General features: G+C 46.5%; 1 protein-coding gene across 3 annotated transcripts in view; it reads left to right on the top strand.

Moving 5' to 3' along the window:
• The first annotated feature begins 543 nt into the window (after positions 1 to 543).
• Positions 544 to 13,337, top strand: part of PRIMA1 (proline rich membrane anchor 1) — a 54,646-nt gene continuing 41,852 nt past the window's right edge. The window contains exons 1-2 of one of the 3 annotated variants that reach the window (XM_066998284.1): positions 544 to 1,192; positions 7,207 to 7,357. In XM_066998284.1, the coding sequence (XP_066854385.1) occupies positions 1,100 to 1,192; positions 7,207 to 7,357 (244 nt within the window). In that variant the 5' untranslated portion in view covers positions 544 to 1,099. The remainder of the gene's footprint in view (positions 1,193 to 7,206; positions 7,358 to 13,337) is intronic. The other 2 variants (XM_066998285.1, XM_066998283.1) reach the window with 2 other exon arrangements.

Genomic DNA, 13,337 nt, shown 5'->3' with positions numbered 1-13,337 from the left:
CAATGGCCACCATTCACAGAGCAGAGGTTTTGCTCATAATCACTTCACTGCAAGCAAAACCATTTCCATCTTTGATTTTCCAGCCTGTTACCTCCCTGCACAGCCATGATATTGGGGGATTCTTTATCTACATCCCTACAAGTGCTATTATTTCAGCGTGTTGTGCTATTAATTTTATTTATTATTTAATTAATATTTATTGAAACACCAACACCATTTATTTAATATTTAATTATTATTTATTGAAACACCAACGCCACGAAGCATCTTCCTTATGACATCCCAGACCCCGGATTGGGACACAGAGCTGACACCTCGGGCCTGTCACAGGAGAAGCTTTTGCATCACTTTGGGGCAAAAATAAACAAATACGTAAATAATTAAAATTAAAACAAGATTTTATTTTATTTTTTTTAAATAAATAACAAAAAAGCACGCCGGGCTGCAGTTTGGGACTGAGAACCCCGCAGGACAGGCATGCGGGCTCCCTGAGCCGCCCCCGGCCCGGTGCAGCCTCCGGCGGGCGGAGGCCGGGAGGGAGGGAGGCTGGGAGGCCGGGAGGGAGGGAGGAGAGCCGCGGGGAGCCGGGCGCGCAAGGGACTGCCTCGATGGGCTTGAAAAATCACTGCAGCAGCGGCGGCGGCGGCGGGCAGGGGGGCGATGCAATCCCCGGGCTGCGCGCTGCCACGCCGCTCTGCCCGCCTCTCCCCGCCGGCTCCGGCAGCTCCCGGCCCCTCTGCCCTCCAAAACTTTCCCCTCGCCCCTCCCCGGGGTGCGAGCGAGCTCCGGACTGAGCGGTGAGCGCCGGCCCCGGGAACCCCCGGCGCGGTCGGGCGGGCGGCCGGCGAAGCATCCCGGCAGGGGGCGGGCGGGGAGGGGCGGAGGCACGGCTCCCCGCCGGGCGCTGGGTTTTCCCGACCACCCTTTCCCCTCCCCACCCGCCCACCTCCCTCGTTCCCTCCCTCCCTCCCCTCCAGAATTAAAGTTGGGACGGTGGCGCTCCGGGGATGGGTGCGAGCCAACGCCTCTGCCGCCGGCTCGCTCTGCTCCGTCCCCAGGTCGCCCGGAGCCCGCTCCCCCGCCCGTCCGCCCAGGAGGGATGCTGCTCCGGGAGCTGCTGGGGCTGCTCCGCTGCTGCTGGCCCTCCCTGCTGCTGCACTGTGCCCTCCACCCGCTCTGGGGCTCTGTCCAGGTAGGGCCGCGCTGCTGGCACGGCAGGGGGCCGGGGGACGGCAGCAGGCAGAGCCCCCGGGCGGCCCCGAGGCGGGGGCGGGCGGTGGGGGGCGCGGCGGGGGCCCCCGAGGCGGGGGAAGCCGCGGCTGGGCTCGACGCGGTCCCCCCGGTGCCCGCGATGCGGGACCGAGCGCGCCGGGCAGCCGCGCCCGGGCTCCGAGAGCCCGCGGGCGACTCCGCGGTGCGGCCGGAGCCTGGCGGAGCGGGACTTTTCTCGGGCCACCGGCTCGGACAGCGCCTTGCGCTGGAGATGGAAGAGGCGCCCGAAGGAGGCGCGCACGGAGCCCAGCTCTGGAGGGCTGGTGGTGGTCGTGGTTTGCCGTGGGGGTTTGGTGACGGTAGAGAATCAGGGATTCTCCGGGCGAAAGCAGCTTTTTGACAACTCGGACTCGTGTGACCTTGGTCGCGGTGTGGGTCGAGCAGGGAGATGGGCTGAGAGTGGCCATCCAGTTTGGAGAACCAGACCGGCAGCAAGGCTGAACTCAAATGCGTCACTTTGATATTTTAAACTTTATTTGTAATATATGTCTTCAGAGGAGTGATTGATGAGCCAGCCAAGTGCTGTTCAAGAAAAGAAGGGTTGCAGTTTCTTGGAGAAAACACAGTGGAGACTCCATGTCTTTGACTCCCTGTTCTAAACTTAGTGGCTCCCAAGAGATTAAATAGAGATGTTATAATATCTCATCTCTTGCCGTGAATGACAAAGAGGATTTGTGCTCCTTGCAGATTAAAATGAAGAGAAATACAGCAAAAACAACATCTTTTAAACCAATGTCCCCATCGTAAAAACCTGTTCCGCCACTACCACTGCTGTCCTGCTCAAGTATTCAGCTAGCTGGCCATAAATTAAAACTGTAACTGCATCTTTAAGGGAAGTGCAGTTGTGTAAAGAGAGATGCCTTCTGAAACCTCTCTCCTGTAATCACTCAGTCAATCAGGCAGATTAAAAAAAAAAAACTTGCATAAACATCTCTCTGCAAACTACTTAGGCGATCTAACCTAATCTTTCAGAAGTAATTATGTTTAGTTTATAACAATTGAAACAGGCTCTGAGAAATGCAAAAGCCAAGGGGTCCTGCCTTTCCATGCAAAAATTTGGAAGTTTTGTTGTCCCATTCTTCATCCATACCTGTGTTACTGCCTACTGTTCTGTGTAAGGACAATCAATAAATCTCCTCAGACTCAAGCTTTTTGCCAGCCTCTCCCAAAACTCGGACGTATCTAAGGATCCCAGTGGCATGTACCGATGGAAAGGACAGGTGTGGAGCACTCACCAGCATGGAGACCTTCCTGTGACCGAAACTCCCTTGTCTTTGAATCCTTCCCATGACTCTCTTCCCCATGTTGAGTCATAATCCTTGCTCTTATCTTCAAAGTTTCACAAGTTGTACTTTCTCGACTAACCTGTGAGTGTCCCATCTTGTCACTCCCTGTCCCTGCTCCATCTACAGCAGCCATCGTGTTTTGTCACTTCTCTTCTCCCAGCCCCTCTTTACCCGTTCGTCTGTGCTATGACCTACGTGGGGCACAGCCTTCCCTACCACATCTTGGCACTCCCTCTTCAAGCCCTGCCTTGGGACACTTAAGAGAATCAGTCAGATACTAATCAGACAAGAAACATTTATCTTATTTTTTTTAAAAGAAAGGAAAACATCTTTTTTATTAGCCTAGTAGCCAGAATAATGACAGGAAGGAAGGGACAATTCTCTCTGAGGCTTTTGACATAATTTTAAAAAAAAAAAAAAGATCTGTAAGTGTTGTGATAAATAATGGTGTCACATTTTTTTCTGGTTTCATAAACATGGATTTGAATTAACTCTGATGTGAATTATGCAGAGCCATTCTGGGATTTACACGGCGGCATTGAGACCTCTTCCCTGTAGACTGCTTCCAAGAGACAAAGCTCTTGCCACATCAGCAGGCTTTTAGAGGTCTCTGTGCTTTTTCAGTCAATTGCACTTTTCTTTTCAAGCTTTCCTCCTTTTACCTGATTCACAAAGTCACAAGAGGGCCATGCTGTGGGGACGGTATTAATCCTCTTTCCCCATCCCACTCTGTAAATCATGCTTGTGAACTGCTGCAACCCCATGGGACTCTACTGAAATACCAAACACCTCTGAAATACCAAACACCACATGCAGATTTGTTTTTCCACTCCATGCAAAGCAGAAATAGGACTATTGTTTCTGCAGGAAATCTTGGATTAAAAAAATGTATCACAGATATGAACCTCAACTGAAAAACTACAAAGGGAAACCAACATTTACCACTTTTTGCTTGCTTTTCCCTGGACATTTGTGGATCAGACTTCCACTTCCATGAATATTTAAAGATGTTTGCCTTTTTGCAAAGCATGTTCATATCAAAGGCATAAGTCCATAAAGTCAACTCTATTTATTTTCAGAGCAGGGAAAAAAATGCATCCCCTTGATGTCCAGGCAACACATGTCCAAACTGACAGGCTGCTGAGTGTGTTTAGAAAGCCTCATGCCAAACAATCAACCATGTTTTAGAGAGGCCAAGGAGACACGTGTTCATGGCACTTACAACAGCTGGGCTGGAAGGTGCAGGTGTAACAGCTGGGGAGCAAGACCTGTTTGGTCCAGAGATGACCCCTCGCCAAGACAACATCTGTGCCATGAGCTGACTGGCAGCCTGGTGGGTGTCGTCTTGGTCATCACCTGCAAAGTACATCCAAAGCCATTCTGGGGACATACTGGTGTCTGGCAAAATGAATAGGCAGTAAAGTCTGAGGACGGACTCTAATTAGCAGACTGGTCCAGAGAGAGATTAGGCTTTTTCAACATGCCTTTTTTTCTCCTGCCATCTCCTGTAAAAGCAGCTTACCTTGAATTGCAGACAGTGGGAAAGAAACATGGAGTAATTTATTTCATCATCCTCCGCCAGAGCAAGATTGTTCCCTCAAGCATATTTTCTAGTGATTTGTTCTGATTACCTTCAGAAGACACAAATAATAGCCTTCATTCCTTTCATAACAAGACTAATAGACATCAACAGTGGGATTTTTTTTTTCTTGAAAATTAGCCAAATGTCTTTTCCTTTTTCTTAATTCAGTCTTTCTACTGTTAGTTAATCTTCCTGAAACAGTCCTCGACTCTTTCTCTCCCCTTCAAGACCCTCAAACTCAATTTGTGTCTTTCCTTTTCTTGCCAGATTTCAGCTAGTTTACAATATCTTTGTTCTCGCGTACTAACCCTCTAAGACAAACCCCTGGAAAGGTAAAATCTGTGTTCCCACAAGTATCTTCTAGCAACCGGACATTCTACTGAGTGAGAGGGGAAGGGAAACAAACAATTTTGGTAAATGATCAGACTAAGGTATGAGGAGAACAAACAACTCTTTTTTTCAGGAAAAGTACACAGAAGCAGAGAGCAGCTGGGCATGTGTAGGGTTAATCTTGTCTGCAAAGTAATTGAGAAAAATATCCACTGGTTTCTGAGGACACTCTATTACCAGCCTAAGGTAGAAGAGCCTCCAGGGATTTAAAAGCAGTCAATAGTCTAAAAAAAGACCAAGCAAGCCTTTTGGTTCTGGTTGATATTAAGTTAGAGCAATAAGTCAGCATAGCTTTTCCATACCAGCACGGTGTTCAGACTCATATACACAAAGCTGCTTCTGGTCTGCTTACGAGGTCGGCTCCAAGCCTGCTGAATGTTATGCTTCCCCGTCTCTGTTCTCTCCCACTTTACTGGCTCCTGCAAGACTGCAGCGAGCCATAGCATTTAGCAACTGGAGAACCAGGTAGGGAGCAATAATTAGAGCTGGGTGTTAATACTTGCTTCTTTATCAGTTGCTGGGGCCAGTGAAGAGATATTGCCCTACTTGCTCTGTGAGCACTGCAGGTGCTGTCCTATGGGTCCAAGCCAGGAGAAGTCCTGGGTGTTCTTCCAGCGGGGCTCCTCTTGGACAAGCTGCTAACACCACAGCCCGACACGCAAACAGCCTTGGAAGAGATGAAACAGCATAGAGGATATTTTGCTGCCTGTGATCACTTACTTTAAAGATAAATATACCTACTTAGCAGACAGATTTATTACCAGCTATGAGGGATTACGAAGCTGAGTCAGTTTGATTCATTAGAGCATTCGGAGAGTTTGTGTAAGTTCCTGGAAGCTGTCTGGGATGGTCTTTAGCCATCCTCTTGCTGTTACCTGATGGCGAAGGGGAAAGTTGGAAGGCACTTGTACTGAATTTGTTTTTCCCTATGTTTGGTAATAGATTTTGACATGCTGTTTAAAGAACTGAGCCTTCTGCCTTGTGCTGTGCCAAGCCATCCTTCCAACTCAGTTGCGCGTAGCTCTTTCTATTCTTTTCTTCCCTCTCTATAATATTTAATCAACAAAGCCCTACCGCCATTTCCCTGAGGCCAGAGTAATGCATCTTTCTGCATTTAGAAACCTCCTACGCATGTGAACATGTCTTTTGTGCTGTGATGCTGTTTTAATTAGCCACATCTCTCTTGTTGGCCAGAAATACATGAAAAGACTGCGTGCAGCCCTCCTGCAGCCAGGAGGTGCCCGGCTGTGGGCCATGGCAGAGGCTTGCTGGCCACGCTGGGGGCTAGGGGATGAAGGGGAGAGGAGATGGGCTCTGCATGCCCGAAGCTGGCACGGGAAGGGAGGCAACCCTGGGTGGCCGTGGGGATAGACGAGGACGCAGAAGGGGCCTACCTAAAACAGGTCGGAGGGTCAGGCATGAGGCATCCTCTGTGTAATGACCAATGTGCCATGGAAAATATATAATTCAAGAATATGGTGTTAGCCTAAAACTATTAGGACAATAGCCCTCCCAACACCAAACTGTACAAGGCAACAGTTGAATGCTAGCGTCACTTGCCTTGGCTTCAGTGAGACACGGGTCCATCCCAGGTGGGCTCCTAATCCTACGTTCAAAGTTCTTGTTAGATAACATGCTGCTTCGTCTTATAGGCTCTGTCTCCTTAAAAGAGTATCCTGAGACTCTGTTAGAGTCTCAGTCCTTTCAAAAAAGCTGGCTTAGAGACCTCTGAAATTAACACCAGTCAGAGGCTCCTGCAATGTTCCCCAAATTTTCTTTTCATTAGGGACTTACTCCACTTCATTTTTTAGCATTAGATTAGAAATTTTACAGTCACTGAATTTTCCTTAAGTCTCCAGTCATGTAAATATTATTGCCAGTAAGAAAAATATGCTGTTAATAAGTGCTCCTTTTCATGATGAGATCAAGATACTGAATACATTGAATACTGGCTAAATTGTTGTCCAGGGCCAAGCAATGCCTACACTTGGGTTCAACAGTATTTACACTTGGGCTCTGCAATGCCCCCTCTTCAGCTTTATAACTAACCAATACTGCATGTTACGGAGGATACAGGTCACAGTTTATGGCATTTCCATTTTCACCATGCCATAGATGTGGCCTACAGATGGGTAAAATGTGGGTTCCCTCTTGCCATAGTGGGAAGTGAAGCAGTCTGTGAAATGCTTTCCGAACATCAGAGGGAGGCTGGCACAACAGATCTCATCTGGCTTTCACTTCTGCCGTAAGGAAAATGAACATAATCCTGACCCTAAATGTCTTGTAATTTTTTATTAGCTCTCTTTGGCTCGCAGCAACGACCCTGTGAATAATGCATGCTGCTAGATGGCTTTCCTAAGGAAAGAAGGCTTACGCAATCATATTGTCTGCCACTACCCGCCTTCTCCCTACCTCATAATAACTCAGAAACCAGCTGTCCAATTTCAACCGCATTTGACAGAGGGAAAGAGGTCTTGAAGATACTATGTTAAGTAAAAAATAAAATAAAATTGAGACCACATGGGGAAGAGAGACCTTGTAGTGGCCTCAGTGAAAAGCAAGTGGTGGCAGGAGCTCAGTTCTCACCAAGGGATGAGGTGCCACTCAGGAGCTCAAGTCCAAGAAGCACATTCATGGAAAATAAGTTTTCACTCTTTCTGACTTGTTTCTTCACAGATTACTCAGGGCGAGCCCCAGAAGTCATGCTCCAAGCCTGTAGCAGACGAAGTGACAGAGAGCTGCCAGGAAGTTTGCCAGTGCAGACCACCTCCACCATTGCCACCACCTCCCCCACCTCCACCACCCCCAAGGTTGCTGGTGGTGCCGGGTAAGTAGCCACTGGTGCGGTTGTGGTGCGCTGAAGGAGTGCAAAGCGACGGTAATGCCTGGACAGATGGAAGGAGAAAGGATGTGGGAGAGGGCACAGCTAGCTCGTTTATCATTTTCCACTTAGCAAATGGAGGAAAAAATGTTCTCAGTGGAGATGGAGATCTGTTTTCTGATCAATGAATAATACTTGGCTTTTGGAGGAAAGCCAGAGAAATTCCCTCCTTTCGTTGTATTATATATGATTCCCTGGCTTTAAGTGGTTCGCTAATGTCCTAGTCCTGAGAAATGCTCTCCTACACAGACAAAGTGTTGTGCTTCCCCTTGATTTGTATGACCTACTGTTTCACCAGGTACACACCTTGGAGGTCCTCGTGATCCAAGGCAAATTAATTTACAAGCAGGCAAAATTTTCAGCATTCTGTCTAGTCCAACCCAGGAAGGAAGGGTGGAATTGGCAAAGAGGCTGTGTGGGGTCTCCATCTTTGGAGGTCTTCAAAAGGCAGACAGGCAAGGGCTTCTGTGAGCAGAAGACTGAAATTAGCTCATCTCCAATTTCCTTCCAAATCAGTACTTCTGTGATCTCTGACACATGAATCCTTTCCAGAGAGTGGAGAGTCGCCTCGTGCACAGATAGTTGTGTCAGCGGTCCCCAGAGAGGAGTTCCTTGGCAGTGCAATGGACCTTGCTGGCGCTACGTGTACTAACTGGTTGCAGGGACATGGGCTGAACCCTGTGCAGGCACCTTTAGATCCCAGGCGTTTGATATTACAGCAAATTTCCTCAGCACTACTGTATTTTTGCAAATTTGTCTCTCCCTAAAAGGCTGCCTATTAATTCTTCTCCCTGCTTAGATAAACTCCCCTGGAACAGTGTTGTAAAGTATGCCTATTATCCTTCTCAGTGCTTCCCCCATGGGAGAAGAATTCATTAGGTAGCATCATGTGGATGTTTGTCTTTATCAGCTCCATCCCTAGATGTGTAGAAGACATGAGGAAGACTCCTGCACAGTTTTTAGCCTGCTAGAGGACAGGCAGAATTTTGCAGTGTTTTCTGCCAGCAGTATGCTTCATATCTGTGCCAGGCTGCAGAAATTTAAGGCAGAGGCAGAAAAAAAAAACAGTAATTTGAAACACTTGGAAAAGGAAGTACAAAGAGAGCTTGAAAAGCAGAGATGAAGGTTTTTAATAGCAGGAAAAAATCTCTTTCAATATTCAAGAAAATGTTATGGACGGTAATAGTGGAAATTGCCTTGATCTTTGTCTCACAGTCAGAAAATAAAATGTTTGCCACTCCGTTTTCTTGTACTTGGGCTACCCATTGCCCTGGGGAACCACTCTTACCCATTTGCGAAGCGGCAGAGTAGTGCCAGCACTGGTCCTCGGCATGGTGCTCAGCTGCTCTGGGAGGACTCTGCTCTCCTTTCCCTGGGCTGCCGCCAGGCAGCTGGTCTGTGTGCATGGATTTGTCTACTGCGAAGTGGGAGGAAATCATACCAGAAAAAGATAAGTCTGTCACACGTTGCAAAAAGAGGAAACAGAAATCAAACGGGCCTGTGACTGGGATAGCCTGATGCTTACTCAGGCTGGATTGCCAGGTGCTAGCCCAGTTCTAAAAATGAGCTATATAAATCCAGATGACTAATATTTAAACAAGCTATTTCATTTCAAATGCAATAAAAAAATAGATTACACATTCCTTTCACCAGTAAGCTTTAGAGTAGCAATCAAGTGCCTCATCTTGAAAGATGCTTTCATTATTATCATCTGTCTAGGCACTGTGATTTAGCCCACGTGTACAGCAATCCCCATCCCTGTGAGAATGAGCAAGCCTTGTGGTTAAATATTGATGTTTTGGACACTGCTTTTAAGCAGCGTTTGGAGGAGAGGGCAGTAAAGGGACAAGACAAGCTATAATTAAATGGTTGATGCTAGGCTTGCACTTTGCACTTTTTCAGTGATTAAAGTGTTGGAAAGACCTCAGCAAAAAGAAGGAGCAGCCCAGGAGGCACAAGTTTTTTCCTTCTACATCTTTGAGAAGACGCTGTCATTGCTTTCAGAGCTTTGTCAGCCCCAAAAGGCTGCAGCCTGCTAGGCACAGTCCTTAACAGCTATTTGTGCAATTGCGCTGAAAGTTGTTGGAGGTTTAGATGATCTCCACATGTTGTGGTTTGGACCTAATGGTGAAAGCCAGTAAGTACGTAACTCCTGTCCATCCAGCTGCTACAGACATTGACAGCTCAATTATCTGTTAAATGAAGCCATGTTAAATGAAGCACTCTTTGACATGTGCTTTTTGGTCTCCAGTTGCTGCTATGGAAAAGCGGAGGACCCTCTTTGTGTACTCTTATCAGTCCCACCTCAATGTTTTGCAAGCCCTACTTGGATGTATAGAGTGGCATTGGATACCTGCATGTGAGCAGCTGAATCAGTCTCTTACAGGCTTTTATTGTGATTGAGAATCATAGAATCATAGCATGGCTTTGGTGGGAAGGGACTTTAAAGGTTACCCAGTTCCAACCCCCTGCCGTAGGCAGGGACAGCACCCACTAGATCAGGTTGCTCAGGACCTCATCCAGCCTGGTCTTGAACACCTCCAGGGATGGGGCATCCACAGCCTGTCTGGGCAACCTGTTCCAGTGCCTCACCACCCTCTGAGTGAAGACTTTCCTCCTAATCTCTAATCTAAACCTCCCCTCTTTTAGAATAATTCAGGACTTTCAGGAACAATCAGATTGCATTTAGTATCTCTTCAGACATTTCAATATAGACTGGTCCATCCAGTGGCAAATCCTCAGCTCTGCTTCCTACAGATAATATTTAACAGATTTGTATAAATCTATGAATTCCAGAATTCACATATAATTGCTCATAAATTCTGTGTTCACTCTGATGGATAATAAGCTAATTCCCTCCACAGAAAATAAACCGAATCACATACAACTTGGCAGTCAGGCAAAACAAATGAGAGGTGGCAAAAACACCAACTTGTGTGTATGAAATGTATGGGTTGTGCTTCAGTGCACTCCGTGGAGACGTATCATCCATTCAGCAATATAAGTATGGGAAATTAAATTAGATCATTTGGCCAATATATTTCCCAACATGGATAACTAAATTATGGACTGGTGGATTCAGGGAATGTCTCCACCACCCAGACTGCAGGTCCCAGGAAAGAAAACACGGGCTGTTTTTGTCCTCCCTCTGCCGCGATCAGAGGCCTGCTTTTTCCATGTTTCTAACTCCTTCACACAAGCCACTGGCATTTCCAATATCTCTTCCACACCCTATTCTTGCCTTCACTGCACCTGCTCTGCAACTATCCTGGGACTTTACTCCACACCCTGCAGCAGCATATCCATGTTAAGTAGAGGACTCTTGGTCTGCTACAGTGAATCCTTCTGCTTTATGGTATCTAAATGAAGGCTGGGTCAGCCACACTGGTTACTGTGAGTGCTGCTTCTTTCAATGCTGCTTGGTCGGAGTTCAGTGTCTCTGTCCATAAATTGGGACACGGAGATCTTCACCGTGAGTGTTTCAGTTTTGAATTTCCTGAGCTTCGTGCCAAGTGCTGTTTTTTTGTGTCCCAGATACTCCTGTCTTTTTTGGTATAGACACGTGCCTTCCTGATGGTCTTCGAGCTGAGGAGGCCCAGCCGTGTTAGAAGTAGCTAGGATGCCAGGGACTGTGTGACAAACTGGTGGGGGCTGTCAGGAGACGTGGCGGTTGAGACAATGACAGTTTCTCCAGGCTGTCTGGCATGTTTATATTTCCTCAGTATCTCTCCGTATGCAAGCAGAAGCCTGCTCTTTAACCCACGCCTAGAAAACTGCTGGTTAACAAAGTGAAGGGAAAGCTCGTGAGGCTGTGAGGGGCTTAAGGCCAACTAAGTTTAGATGCTGACAGCAAAGAATGTATGAACTTTCAGTGAAATTCACCGTGTTCCCTAGATGTGGCTTTCATGACCTGGAGGAGCTAGGGATTTTCAGAACCTGGCCATTAATTAACTGTTCCTTTCTTACCCCCCCCCCCCCCCCCCCACCCTGCTTTCCTCCCTGTCTCTGGATTTCAGCCAAGACTAAGGCAAGGTGGAGTACTTGTTTAGGCAGCATTTCTAACCCAGCTACACAGACCCATGAGATTAAGCTAGTTCAAATGATGTTGACCCTTCAAAATCTGAAACATTGCAGTTGTCAACCTTTAAATTCTTTGTAAGCCCACAGTATTCTCCAGGGCCATGGCAAAGAAGAAAGGAATTCATCTGGAAGTAGAAGCTAGGCTTTCAAAATAGGGAAGGATTGAAGGCAGACATCCAAGCAGAGACAAAGACAGCAGTCAGTATCAGTTTTAACCTGCCTAAGGTTTGAGGAAAAAACAGTTCAGAGGTGACTTATTCAAAATGAATCAAGGAAGGGAAAGGATGTTCAGCATGAACACCTCCCTCACTGGTTGGCAACGTTTGCTGTCTCTTCTCTATCCATCTCCTGCATTGGGTAAAGAGTCCGTGGTACCGCCATCCCTTCACTGATGATGGAATTGTCAAATCAAATATTGCTTCAGTTGAAATTTAGAGGAGGAAATGTGAATAAAACCTTTTATCTGAGATCATTACAAGCAGAACTAGCACATATGAGTCTGGATATGTGAACCAGCCTTTGACTCATTGGACACTTATACGTACATACACAGTTAGGTCTTTATAGCTCCTGAACTCTGTGAAAGTGTGCCATAAGCTCTCAGTTAAGATAAAGCACAATCAAGTCACAGTGCAAAGCCAAAGTGAATGACATCATTGCAGAGGACTCTAATCTCAAGGCTGTAATTGTACAATTTATTTTTTCAAGGTGAAATCTTTATCTTTGGAGATAATGCATCTAATTAACTAATGATTTGGTCTGAAAATGCCAAAACAAAAATGACCAACTGTAGTCAGGGAGCAACTTTTTGGCAACTGTATGAGCACAAATGCATAGCTTAATTTCAGGAAGTGTGCAGGGTCCCTTCAGTGCAAATAGGAAAGCTAAGGACATTTGGATCTTTAAGGACAGATGCTCTCAGTGTGTGTAATATGTTGAAGCCTGAAGTACTGGAACAGACTGGAACTTCTTAAACTTTGAGGAGGTTTTAAAGCAACCAAATTTTGCAGATTTGGATTGCTGACCACTAGCAACATGGCCTTTCACAGCAGGAACTTGTTTTAGAAATGAAAACCATATGGTTCTGGTACATAAAAGAATAAGAAATGTTTTTTCCTTAGGCTTTTCTGTGACCTAAATGCTAGTAGTAGAATGGGTGAGGTAACCCACTGTGGATCGAGAGAATGAGTTTGAGCCTCACACAAACATGCTCTCCAAAAGGCTGTATAAGAAGGAGAGCTAAGCGTGGTCCTGGTGCTCAGCACATCACGTCTCGTATTACATGGGCACAGACATTGAGGTGCTTGCCTACGCAAGGCCAAAAGGATCTTTGGCCTTGGACAATCTATGATTGTCCTCCAGGAGGTGAGGGGAGGTTGTGATTGCAAAACTTCATTGAAATCCTCCTGGAGGCCACCACATGCCTTAAAACATGAAGCACCAAAGAATTTGCTGCAGGTCATCAGGTACAGCTCTTGCAGTATGGGCTGTGTGTCCAGCTTCTTTTGTGTAGGCCTTTTGTCTTTTGAGTGCTTTGCACCTTTCCAAACATGTGCTGTGACTGTAATTCTGACCCTAAGAACTTGTCTGGCATAACCAGCCCTTGCTCACCCCACTTCTGCCAGAAGGACTGGGTTTGAGTAGTTTTGAGATATGTAGGCACACTTTAAGAGTTTATGATCAGCTTCTCCAAAATATTGATGACCAAATAAATTGTTAGCAAACACATGGGGGTGTTTTTCTATCATAACGGGGAAGAAATTTTCCTCCATGCTTCATATGTAATACTTACTAGCAAAACTGAGCAGTAATGGAAGAGAACTACAGTAACACACAAAGTGGAGGG

This window comes from Anser cygnoides, chromosome 5 (assembly GCF_040182565.1).
Source record: "Anser cygnoides isolate HZ-2024a breed goose chromosome 5, Taihu_goose_T2T_genome, whole genome shotgun sequence".
Lineage (NCBI taxonomy): Eukaryota > Metazoa > Chordata > Aves > Anseriformes > Anatidae > Anser > Anser cygnoides.
The sequence above is the reverse complement of the archived record's forward strand: the minus strand, read 5'-3'. Positions and strand labels throughout refer to the sequence as shown.